Here is a 13,030-nt window from a genome sequence, read left to right on the forward strand (position 1 = left end):
CCACTGGATTTTGCAACCCTTCCCCCAGGAGCATTGGCCTGATTTCCCAATATGAGATGTGAGTAACCTCAGGGTCAGGGTGGAAAAGGGAGCCTGCAGCTGCTCAGCATCAGCAACCACTGGAGAGGTACCACAGCAGTGTTGTCACTGCGGGAGGAAGGCTCCCTACCCACTAGATCCAGCCCGATCCAAACAAGCCTTAGCACCTTCAGCTGTCCCGGGCCTCAAAGCAAGGACCGCATCTCCAAGAGTGGGTGCTCAGGGCTCCCGAGCTCCGATATTCCAGTCTTCAGGCACAGCTTAATTAAAACCACCACCACTACCACCATCACCACCATTTATTTAGCTCGGGGTGGGAGGGGCACTGATGCAAGCTGCTGTCTGATAAATTTAAATGTTATAAAAATTTGTTTTTGAAAATTTCATACTTTGTGTTTTGATCTTATTCAACCCCAAGACCTCCGCTCACTCTCGAGCCCCACCCCCATCCATCCCCCAACTCTCTGCTGAGCTGTAGCAATGTCCAAAAGCAAGCGCCATTCCATTCGCAGAATGCCAGGGACAGACTCCGGTGCTTAGCAGCCACTCCCTATGAAGCTCAGGAGGGTGCATAAAGAAACCCCAGAGAACACCCTGAGGATTCGGAAGGAAGTAGGAAAACACCATTGGGATATTTAACCTAACGTGTACTGAGATCAACTCCTGGGAACAGCTCTGTTCTGCATGGGGGAGGGGTCTCTGGAGATGACACTGACATCCATCCCTCTTATACCCCAACTTTACAGGAATGAGGCATGGAAAACAGGGCAAGTTTTAGGGGTGCACCCCCCAGATCCCTGTCAGCTACCTCAGGCAGTTAAGCACATTTTATTGTTGGGGACTCTTTGTACTCCATTCAGGCTGGTCCAGAACTCCTGGTAACTCCCCTGCTTCTGCTTCCCTAATGCTGGGATTTGGTGGGAATCACTTGGCCTACCTCATTTGTAGCATGTTTTGCCTTGGCCCTATAAGAAAACTTGATGAGGTCTCCAGAGGTTACGAACACTGGAAAAGCTCTAGGTTCAAGCTTAAGCTCTCTTGGCTCATGTTGCCTGCATCCGTTGACCTCAGCTACATACCAGAAGCCCCCTAACTCCAGGAATCAGCCTTCAGTCGTTGAGATTTAGGCTTTACAATTGTTTCCCCAACACACTCATCCCAGGTTGGGCAGCAGATTGAGGTTTCCTTCAGAAAGTCCTGGGAGTGACCTCATCTGCTATTGTCTTGGCTTTTTGGTTTTGTAAGATTTATTTATTATATGTAAGTGCACTGTAGCTGTCCTCAGACACACCAGAAGAGGGCATCGAATCTCATTACAGATGGTTGTGAGCCACCATGGGGTTGCTGGGATTTGAACTCAGGACCTCTGAAAGGTCAGCTAGGTGCTTTTTCTGCCTGAGACGGCAGGTTTTCACCCCAGCACCTGGCTCCCGAGTCTTCATTGGTAAATTGAACTGTTCTCTCTTGACATGGATTGTGACGTCCACTGAGGCTGGTGCCATACGCTGCAGCATATGAGGACAGCAAGAGCTGCCATTACTTCACCAAAAGGCCAGGTTTGGGTTCACCATGAGCCTCTACCTCCCTTCTTTGGTAAGCCACTGAGGACATTTGGTAGGTGACGTAGACACTTCTTCCCAGTGAGAGCTGGGAGACTTAGGAGGAATCAGGACACAGGGCAGAGTTTGAGTGTGCAGTGGGTAAGAAGGAAGGTGAGAAGTGCTTTTTAAAAGCATTTATTTCAAAAAATAAAGCCACAGTTAATTTCACATAAATATCTGGGGAGGGGTGGGAAGAGGGAGGAAGCGAGCCTGGCCCCTACCTCCTCTTCTCTTTCACACTGTATTGTAGAAGCAAAGGAGATGGCTAAGGAGAAAAGGGGAAGAAGATGTGAGTGGGCTCTCAGCACCTGCCGGCCCCTCAGCCCACTGCTCACGCATCACCACTTACCTTGCCGAACCAGCGGGACAGCCAAAGCTGCTTCATTGTCATGTGATCAGGGAGAACCTCGTTGTCAAAAAGGAGCTGTACCTAAGAGGGAGATTAGGCAGGAAAGAGTTCATGGTAGTGCTGGGCAGAGACTTGTCCCTAGACACACACACACACACACACACACACACACACTCTCTCTCTCTCTCTCTCTTTCTCTCTCTCTCTCCTTCCCTCCCTCTGTGTGTGTGCCTGTGCCTGTATGCTGTATGTGCTCACGTCTGTGAAGGCCAGAGAACACCTCTGGGTGTTGCTCCTCAGGCTTCATCCATCTCTTTTCTGAGAAAGGTGCTCACGCTGGCCTGGAACCCAGGGTAGGCTACTTCCAGCTCCAGTGCTGGATCACAAGTTTGCACTACTGTGCTCAGTTGTTTGTTTTTAGGTCTGGGGACTGAGCTTTGGCTCTGGCACTTGTGAGGCAAGTGCTTTACTGCCTCACCCATCTCAGCAACTGCTCGTCCACCTTTCCGCTTCTGCAGACAGAGTCTTCTTACTCTGGAGCTCAGGCTGGCCTGGAACTCATTATATAGCCTAGGCTAGCCTGTCTTCCTGCCTGAGCTTACAAGTCCTCCCCGTTCAGTTTCTGTTCTTCAAATAACCTAGGAGGTTTACTTACATGTTGTGGATTTAGCATTAGTCGGTGACACAGGACTCTTCGGAGATGTCGGACCTCAGCTCTAACAGAACATCGAACATACTTGTTCTAGGAACAGAGATGAAAGGGGAGAGGGACAGGTGTGTGAGAAAAGGGTCACTAGAAGTGGCTCCTTCAAAGAGGCCGTCCCTTTAGCCCCTCTCACCTGAAGGACATTTTTATTCTTGTCTTTGCCAGAACTGGATGGAAACAGACACATGTTAGAGTATTCCACTTTTCCTGTCTCCTACCTAGTGCATAGTACCAGAGTATACTTCCTACAAGGGAACAGACACTCCCTCACCCCTTTCCCCAAGTCCCTTAGCATCTCGGTCACCACTAGTATCACCTCACGCAACCTCTGACCTGCCCCTCACCTCAGCCGCTCCAGGCATAGGCTCAGTTGCTCATCATATCGATAATAGTGGGCTTTAGAGTGGTCGAAACTGCTGAAGGGGAGGCCAAGGTTGCTCAGGGCTGGCTCTGAGAAAGAGTAGATATTGAGGAGGCTGGTACAGGTTCCCTACCCCCTTTTCCCCAGAGAGCAAAACCAAGCAAAAGAACTGCTTTGAGGGCTTTACTCGTCCCCCTCCCCCAAATGACCACCAAGGACATACCTTCACCACTGGGCTGGGAGACTCTGTCCAATCCTCGGGACTGATAGAATTCCCGAATCCGTTTCTCTTCACCTAAGAAGGGGTGAAGGGCGGCCATATTAATTTCCTTTGTCCTGGCTATTGACCTCTTTATCTCTTTATTTTTTTTTTTTTTGGTTCCCAACAAAATTCTTGGGAAGAAAACTTCGAGATGCCACCCAGCATTAGAGTCGAGAGGCCCCGCAAACGTAAGATGGCCACTCACTGTCTTGCAAGCCGGGTACTAGCTTATACACTATGTCCTGCATGACCCGATCCAATTTGAGATTGAGCAACGGCTGCGTCTCGTGGATCTTGATGTTGCACATGGGGCAGTACTTGCTGGTCTGCAGGTATTTCACGATACAGCTTTTGCAGACTGTAAGAGGAGAAATGCAGGTGCTCAGGCCCCCTGGGAACCCAACACATGGGATAGACCCAGACAGCACGGATGAGAACAGATCAGGATCCGGGACACTCACAAGTGTGGAGACACTCTGTGATGGTAGTAGCATCCACGAAGTAGCCCGCGCATAAACAGCAAACTATGTGTTCATTCAGGTCTTTGATCTTCACCCGGACCTCCTCCTGCGGACACACCCTCAGTCACTCCCCACTGGTCTTGCAAGCCCTCCCCATCTCACCTCTGCACTTCCCAACTCCAGAGCAGTTTCTGTTATTGGACACGGTCCTCAGGCCCCCCCCCGCCCCTCCCCCCGACAAGAGACGAGGAGTGAGCTCCCCCTTCGCCCAGCAGAGGGCTCCGCGCACAGCGGGTGCTCTCTCTTCGCAGACCCGCCTGACTCTCTTTTCCCTAAGGAGACCAGACGCTGTCGGGGAGACACAACGCGCAGGCGTCCAAGTGCAGCGTTTGGCAACCCGGCCAAAATCGCGCGTGCGTATCGCGCACCCCGTTGCTGCGCAGGCGCACTGGGCGCCCATCCCGCCACCACCCGTCCTCTCCTCCGTTTGGGTTCACACAGCTAACGGACCCCAGCAGTCATCCCGCTGCCCCGGCACCTCGTTCCGTAGTGGGTCCATCTTGTACACTGACTGGAGCTGGTTTCGAAGCCTCATCGCGATCGCAATCTGGCCCCCCTGAGGAGACGCCATCTTAAAGGCTGATCCCAGCCCGCCACTTCCGGTACCGCCTGCGGGGCGGGACTTGTCTCCTAGCAACGAGGGCCTCACATTCTCCGGATTGGCTAGTTTTCCGGCACACCCCACCCTCGCCCCCTCTTTAGTTCCCCGTGTGCTCACCTGAGCCCGCCGCCCCCCCAACACTCGGTGGTCGTTAGGGAGTCGGGGTGCGAGAAGCAGGGTCTCTGCTGTGCACCCTCTCACAGGCGTTCTTCCGACGGCGCGCACACAACCTCTGGATCAGCTTCGGGAGCTTGCGATAGAAAAACCTGTGTCCTGGGACCCCGAGGCAACAGCTCCGGAGCGTGGGAGTCCCGGGACCCGACCTCGCCTCAGACATGGGGGGTCCTCACTATGCAGCACAGCCCTGCTCCGCTGCGGTGTCCGCGTTGTGGAGCTGCGTCCGAGCCGCGGGCCTTCTCCGGTCTTCGCCGCGGGAGTTTTTCCGGGCTCGCGAAGTCTGGGAGAGAGTGCCCTGGGCGGGGTGGAGAGGGAGAGACCCCCCGGGGAACGTGGCGATCTTGCTCCCTACTCTCTCCCTGCTGCCGAGGATGGGGAGAATAGGCCCTGGTTAATGATGATGATTTAATCATCGGCGCCTGCGGAGGCCTGGGACAGACTAATGCAGAGCAGATGCCGAAGGAGGAGGGGAGGATTGACAGCGAGGATACTTGGGCAGCGAGTGCCCGCTGTACCATATAGGCTTGGGCCCACACTGGGGGAGGACACAGGGGTCCCCCGGTCTGGTACACTGTCATCACTGGGTCCCTACAGCGGAACTTAAAAAGAATAAATTTACTCTGAAGCGTTATTAGCATCCAGTGCAATCGGAGATTGGAACGAGAGGGGAGATACTAGCAGAAACCTGAAAGGCTTTCTGGAGAAAATGAACTCTTGTGTGGGCATGGTTGACATATGGATGGATGAAATAAATGTGAAGAAAGGCAGTGTGGAGGGGAACGGCCAAAGAAACAGGTGTGGATTGAGAGCCCTAATCCAAGGAGTGTGGCCTAAAATAGTCGGAATAGTTAGATTGACGGTAATGGGGACCTCACAGAAAGGAGTATGTATTTGTTACCCCATAAATGGAATAAAATGTTCTACTCTGAATGGGGTACATAAGCATCAAGAACGTATTAATGACTTGTTAATCGACCACTTTTACAGCTATGGTTTACCTCCCTGGTCCAAGCCACCTAATCACCACTGAGCCATTACAGGTCTTAAGGCGTGCCCATGTCTGCACTGCTCTCTGTAGTCCGGTCTTCCCTCATCATGGCAGTGATTCAGGTCATAGGAAGAACACTGTTGGAGAAGGCATCGGATCCCTTGTTGTGAGCCACCATGTGGTTGCTGGGAACTGAACGCAGGACCTCTGGAAGAAGAGTAGGTGCTCTTAACCACTGAGCCATCTCTCCAGCTCCAGAACACTGGTTTTTGATGATGTGTTTTTCATTTTGATCACGGTGCTAGTTTAGTGGACATTAACACATATCAAGACCAATTGCAGTATAGACTTTAAATATTTGTAGCTTATTGTAAATTAGACCTCAAGAAAACTGTAAAAAAATAATGGCACAGGCCTGTAATCCCAGCACTTACAGGGGTGGGGCATGGGGTTAGGGGATCAGGAGTTTAGGGTCATTCTAGGCTACATAGCAAATTTGAGGCCAACCTGGGCTATGTTAAGACTATCTCCAAAACAACAACAAAATAAGCAATAAGTAAATCATAAAATTGAAAAATCAGATTATGGAGCCAACATGAAAGGCAGAGGCAGTGGGTCTCCGAGTCTGAGCCTAGCCTGGTGTGGTGGCTCTTCCTGGTTGTCACCTTGACTATATCTGGAATGACCCACAATCCAAAACTGGAAGGCTCACCTGTGATCCTGATCTTGAGGCTGGAAAATACAAGTTTCTGACTTGGATCTTGGCATGGAGATCTTGAGGCATAGTGGCTATGAATCCCAGGAGACTAAGGCAAGGAGATCTCAGAGTTCAAGGTCATCTGGGACAAAGCAAATCCCAGATCCAGGTGTGGTGGGACACACCTTTAATCTGGGCCACACCTTTTGTCCCCCATCTCTCTCTCTCTCCTTGGACTTCCATTTACAGCTGCTGCTGACATTGTTGGGGAGTTGGACTACAGACTGTAAGTCACCAACAAATTCCTTGCTATATATAGACTACTGTAAGTTCTGAGACTTTAGAGAACCCTGACTAATACACCTGGTTTACAGAACAAGTTCCAGGATAGCCAAGGCTACACAGAGAAATCCTGTCTCAAAAAAACCATTGGACTGAGAATGGGGTTCCCAATGGAGGAGTTAGAAAAAGGTATGAAGGAAATTTGCAACCCCACAGGAAGTACAACAATACCAACCAACCAGACTCCCCACCCAGATCTCCCAGATACTAAACCACCAACCAAAGAGTACACATGGAGGGACCCATGGTTCCAGCAGCATATGTAGCAGAGAATGGCCTTATCAGGCATCAACTAGAGAAGAGGCCCTTGGCCCTGTGAAGGCTCAATACCCGAGTGTAAGGGAATGCCAGGGCAGGGAGATGGGAGGGAGTGGGTGGGTAGGGGAGCATTCTCATAGAGGAAGGGGAGAGGGGATGGGATAGGGGGATTCTAGAGGGGAATAGCATTTGAAAAGTAAATAAAATATCCAATAAAGCCAAAACAAATAATCAGTTTATTTTCTGTCCTTTTCCTATTTAAGATATTTTAATAGTGCAGGGCTTACAACTCAGTAGCAGAGTGCTTGTCCTGGCCCCGTGCTGACCAATAGGAACACACACACAACTCAATAAGTAACCCCGGGACTAGAGAGATGGCTCAGATGCTAAGCACTGGCTGCTCTTTCAAAGGACTTAGGTTCACTTCTCAGCACCTTGTAAAAGGTTTCTGGACAGTCTGTCACTCCAGCTGCAGAAGACCTAGTGCCCTAGTCTGGCCCCCACAGGCACCACATCATGTATGTTATGTGGTGTACATACATACACGGAGGCAAAAGACTGGGGCACATAAATAAATCTAAAGCAAAACAAACAACCCCAAAGCCTTATAGCTTCCCTTTTCAGTCAGAATAAAAGCCTAAGGCCTTGCCTGGGTCCCCAGCCACACTGGGCTCCCCAATTTTGTTCCATAGACATATTGAGATGGGCTGTGCTTTGTCATACTGGCCATCCATGTTTCTTCCCTCGGTCTTCTCCACAGGGCTTCTGTGTTCCTGCTGCACAAATAACCTCATTGCCTCTCAGAAAGCTTCCTTGCTTTCTGCTGCTTCTTAGCATTTTAACATTGTTAACATTTATTGTTTCATTCTTTGTTTTTGGGACAGGGCATCACTATTTATCCCTGGCTACCTGGCACTCAGGAGAGATCTGACTGGCTTTGACCTTCCAGAGATCACCTGCCTCTGCTTTTCAAGGGGTTAAAGGCACTGCCACCGTGCCACCCTGCCACCGTGCCACCCTGCCACCGTGCCAGGTTATGTATCTTTTTCTTTAAAAAAAAAAAAAAAAAAAGGACCTTAGCTTGGAGGGATGGGTCTGTGGTTAAGTCTTTACTGCTCTTTCATCGACTTGGTTTTCAGCTCCCAGATGTTCATGGCCATTTGTAACTCCAGTTCCAGACCTGACGCCCTCTCCTGGCCTCTTAAACTCAAACAGGCAAAACCATGCATTAAAAAGATAAATCTTTTCCTAATGTCACCTATTCTGTGTGTGTGCATGTATATACTACAGGGAGCACACATGTACATACATGTCAAACTCTGGTGTCCTTAGGATCCTGAGAGACCCGAGGAGGACCTCCTTGATAATAAGGTTGTGGCTGGACAACAAGCCCCGTTGGCTTCCTGTCACTACCTCCGAAGAGTGTCATCACGCCATTCATATCCACGTGAGTGCTGGGGTCCATCCAATCAGATCCTTGAATTTTATAGCAAACACTTTATTGACTGAGCTTTCTTTTTTTCTTTCTTCTTCTTTCTTTCCTTCTTTCTTAAACAGTGTTCTTCTACCTGGCCTCAAACTTGTGATCCTCCTGCCTTAGCGTCCTAGGGTAGTTAGTCATAGACATGCACCACCACAGCTCTCTGTGTGTATTCCATCTCTTTCTATATTATATAGACATCATGGTATTTTTTACTAGTATTTTCCTAGTTTTTCATCTGCCTTTTATTCTAGGATGTGCTAGCCACATCTGCATCCCCAGATCTGAGCACATAGTATGTGTTTAAATATCCGAATGGGGGCTGGAGAGAGAGCTCAGCAGTTAAGAGCACTCACTGCTCCTGCAGAGGATAGGAGTTCGGATCCCAGCACCCATGTTGGTTGAGTGGCTCACAAGTGTCTGGCTTCAGGGGATCTGACACTCCTGTCCTCTGAGGGGGTCTTGTACATATGTAGTACACATAAACTCACACAGGCAAGCACACATGGACATAAAATTTAAGTGAATCTTACTAAAATGTACTAAATGAACAAATGAAAGAATGTAGGTGACAGTGGTAGCTTAGATTAAGAGCTTAGCAATGGGAACGAAGGTCCATAGCTCGAAATGTCACACAACTGTAATCCTAGCACCCAGAAGGTAGAGGCAGGAAGATCAGAGTTCAAAGCCAGCCATGGCTACAGAGTGAATTCAAGATCTGAGTGAGCTACAGATCAACAAAGAAATAGGCTGAAGAAGAGGAGGTGGTAGCTGCTTTTTAATCCATCCACCCACCCACCCATCTATCTATCTATCTATCTATCTATCTATCTATCTATCTATCTATCTATCTATCTATCTATCTATCTTTGAGACAGGGTTTCTCCATGTAGCTCTGGCTGTCTTGGAACTTGCTCTGTAGATCAGGATGGCCTCAAATTCATAGAGCTCCGTCTCCCTCTGCCTCCCGAGTGCTGGGATTAAAAGCATGTGTCACCACTGCCTGGCTTTCTACATTTGTTGTTTATTTTGGTTATTATTGTTGTTGTTGCATTTTAAACTTTAAAGGGAAGCACGGTAGAAGGAAGCTTCCAGGCACCTGCCGGGTAGGCCCTAAGCTAATGAATCACGAGTGAGCATTTCCTCCAGCCTGTTGGACTTAAAGTGACTTCAAGAGAGTCGGGTGGAGTCGGCTGGAAGGCTGGAACAGAAGGGAGACTGGAGGGATGAGACTCGAATGTCAGGTGCCAGTGCTGTCTGGGTGGGGGTGAGAATCGGGGCTACTGGAAAGGATGAGGAGGTGCAGAAAAGCTGGAGTCAGAGCTCTGAAGCATGCTCAAATCCTCCAGGAGAAGAAAGCAAGGCCAGTGGAGGGAGGCTAGAAGCAGTAACAATGCAAGAGCAACGGAAAGCAGGGCTGGGGTGTAGCTCCGTGGGAGGCACTTGCCAAGCATGCTTGAGGCACTGTAGTCAATCCTCAGGGCTCAAAAGAAAGAAATAGAAGCCCAAAGAAAGGGCATTTTAAGAGCGGATGAGATGATCCAGCAGGTGGGGGTGCTCACTACCAACCTGACGACCTGAATTCTATCCCTAGGACCCACATAGTGGAAGAAGACCCCCACATTCCTACTGTGGTACACACACACACACCCATGCACATGCATACACATGACTGTACACTCAACAGGGAGGGGCAGGTGGATCCCTGTGAGTTCAAGGCCAGCCTGGTCTAAGGAATGAGTTCCAGACCAGTCAGAACTACATAGTGCGGCACTCCCACCCCCACCCTCAGAAGAAAGGCAGCAGTGGTATAGAAGAGCCACTCTTCACTGGGTTAACACGGGAACAGCCCAGGGGGAGGAAATGGAGAAGTGGAGGCAGTAGTCACAGATAGAACAAAGGAAAGAAGAAATGAAATTTTCGCTTAAGAAGCCAGGCAAAGACTTTGTCCTGATGAGGAGATTTTGAGATAGCTTGGGCTAGGAAGGACTAAGCTGATGACACAGAAGAGTTGGGGCCATCTTGAAGGACAACACTGGGAGACAGGGCAGCAAAGAGCTACGGTGGAGCACTCAGCCCCCCCCCAATGCTGCGGGCCTCAAAGGCTCAAAACTCTCGGCGGGGTGGGGGGCGGTGAGGTACATAGCAGGGCAGGCCTGAAAACCAGTTTCCAGGGGGGCAGAAGAGGTAGGAGGGTGGTGACTTTAAGACCAGCTTCAGTCACAGGGCAAGACACAATCTCAAACATTAAAAAAGGTGGGTGGGGGAGAAAAGGGGAAAGACTTGAGGGTGCGAGTCACAAACACATTGATAGGACAGGAGGAAACACTTACCCAGAACCCCTCATCTTCAGCCTGATCTGGCAGGAGCCATTCAAGAGCTGGAGGCAGGAAGAGAGCCTCCTAGGTGGGCCTGTGGCTGACAGAACGGGGTATTCTCAGTCCTAGACGGGTTTCTCATTAACTCCCAGGTTTGTGGCCATTCTCCCCAAAAGGTCATCAGTGGGGGAGTGCCACCTCAAAGGTGACACCCAGTCTTCACCAACTGCTGTTTCTCATTCACTTTCCCACACGAAGCTCACCCTCCTGGCATACCTGCAAGCCAGGTTCCTAGGCTCCCCGTCAGTGGTGTGCTTTCTGCGTGGGGCCTACTTCATGTAGCCTCCCCTCTGCTGCTCGGAACAGGGAGGGCTCTGCGAAGGGTAGAGGAAATGAACGTGTTCTCTAGGGGGTATCAAAAGCTCCATTGCCAAACTGTCCCCTCTTCTGCCCTGTGACCAGGAAGGTGGAAGGAAAAGCTGAGGGTACTGTGGCCAAGGTAAGAGAGGGCTCTCACAATATTAATGTTCTCCCGAGCCCCTAACCACTCTCTGTCTCCAACTCCACTCCCACCCCGCAGGCTTCTGAGAACACTGAGGAGGAAGGGCCTACTTTTATCTACTTTTATGTTCCTGTCCAGATGCCCAAATATTCTGGTTCCCAGGAGAGAAAAGACCCCTTCACCCTGCCCCAGGCATCAGGCTGCCAGCCCATCTGCTGGGAGAAAGGAGGGGCGCCTTTCCCAGGGGGATCCTGGAGAAACAACTAGAACAGCAGCCCCAAGAAGGTTTATACTTGCTAGGCACTTCGCTTCACGCGGGAAAGCCGTAGGGTAGAGATGAACCCTGAGCTGGGTAGGGGTGAGGGTCCAGGCCTGTCATAGCGGGGCGGGGTCTTCTGGCCAGGACATGTCTAAGGCAGGCTGAGCAGTGCCTCCGTGCCTACCCACTGCCCCCCTCCCTGGGCCCAGTCTCACCGGCTCGGAGGCGCCAGGGCCCCCCCCAGGGCCGGGGCGGGCTGGGGAAGGTAATGTAATTCCGGCCCAGCTAACCCGATTATGGCGGCCTGCACCGGGCAGGGTGGCGGCAGGGGCGTGTCTTCGGCTTAGGGGCCCGCCCGGCAGGGGTCCCATCCCGGGGAGGGACGCGGAGGTCACACACTCCCAGATCCTGGGTCCGCGCCCAGAGGTCACAAGGTCACCAAGCCGCTTCAGCCTTCCCCCACCTTCCTTGGCTGGCAAGCTCCAGGCGCGTTTTCTGATGCTTGGGTGGGGTAAAGTGTCTGTAGGGTGCGGAGCCCGGAGCCTCCCAAGGCCTCAGCGAGTCCCCAGTGTAGCCCTTTCTCCTTAGAAAAGGGAGGATAGTATGTGAGGATAGCTTTCCAAGATGCAATTTGGAGAAGTGGAATCCCGCGGTGGAGGCCGGGGTTGGTCCGTTTGAGACACGGATCCGATTTACAGCAATTTCAGAAAGTCGAAATTCTAAGAAACAGGGTACTAATTCCTGGTCGGTCAGGACCAGTAAGGCGGGGAGTGGTGCAGAAAAAAGCCAGGAGGTGGGTGCACCACCACTCCAAGCTCAGATGTTCATTTCCTGCCCGAGCCCACCGTACGCGCCCTGCCACCGTCTGCTTCCCACACCTGGCCTCTTCCTGGGACTCCGGATCGCGGATCGCCGTTCCCCAACCGCTTCTTGCACAGCCAGGTAGCCACAACGAGATTTGGTCTCAGAGGGCATTTGGGTAGGGGCCACAACGAATCCAGGAACTGGCCAGCGGCACCCATCGGGAGGCGAAGAGTGGAGTCTGGGGAGAGAAGCCCCTGCCGAGGAACCGGCGAGGCAGCCCGAAGGCGGAGGCCGGCGAGGATGCAGGCGCGAGAGCATCCCGGCTGAGTCAGCGGCCCCTCCCGCGCACCGCGCCTTCCTGACACCCGCGCCCTCTGCCTGTACCAGGCTCATCCAGCCATCCCTTCCCCTTTAACAGCGGGGCCCCGCCCCTGCCCTCCCTCAGCCCCCTCTGCCCACCCGAGTCACTGCCCCTGCCTGAGCTGGCCACCTCTCTCCACACCGGACTCGGGCAGCGGCCTGCGCAACCTAGCGTCCACCTGCGCTCCTGGGACCCCCGCCCGCCGCCCTCCTTCGGGATGCGAGTCTCTGAACAGACTCCCGGGAGGGGCAGGCACACGCGCTATTGCGCCCGGTGTGCAGGGATGTTGCTGTCCCGGGGGCCCCGGCGCATGGCCGTGGCCAGCCCCGCGGGCCCCTGAAGCGGCTGCCCGGAGCGCGCCGCCGCCGGGCTCCCGCAGCCGTCAGAGACATCCTTTCCAGTCA

At 52.1% G+C, this 13,030-nt stretch overlaps 1 protein-coding gene across 1 annotated transcript; it reads right to left on the minus strand.

The window, feature by feature from the left end:
• Positions 1 to 1,759: 1,759 nt before the first annotated feature.
• On the minus strand, positions 1,760 to 4,433 carry PCGF1 (polycomb group ring finger 1). The gene is made up of 9 exons (XM_080932240.1): positions 4,318 to 4,433; positions 3,780 to 3,885; positions 3,524 to 3,676; positions 3,280 to 3,351; positions 3,040 to 3,145; positions 2,829 to 2,862; positions 2,645 to 2,731; positions 1,990 to 2,070; positions 1,760 to 1,905 (listed from the first exon to the last, which is right to left on the minus strand). The coding sequence occupies exons 1-9, from the start codon at positions 4,408 to 4,410 to the stop codon at positions 1,858 to 1,860; spliced, it is 780 nt and encodes a 259-aa protein (XP_080788366.1). The 5' UTR covers positions 4,411 to 4,433; the 3' UTR covers positions 1,760 to 1,857.
• Between the last annotated feature and the right edge of the window lie 8,597 nt (positions 4,434 to 13,030).

This window comes from Micromys minutus (genome assembly GCF_963924665.1).
Source record: "Micromys minutus genome assembly, chromosome: 18".
In the NCBI taxonomy this organism is placed as follows: domain Eukaryota; kingdom Metazoa; phylum Chordata; class Mammalia; order Rodentia; family Muridae; genus Micromys; species Micromys minutus.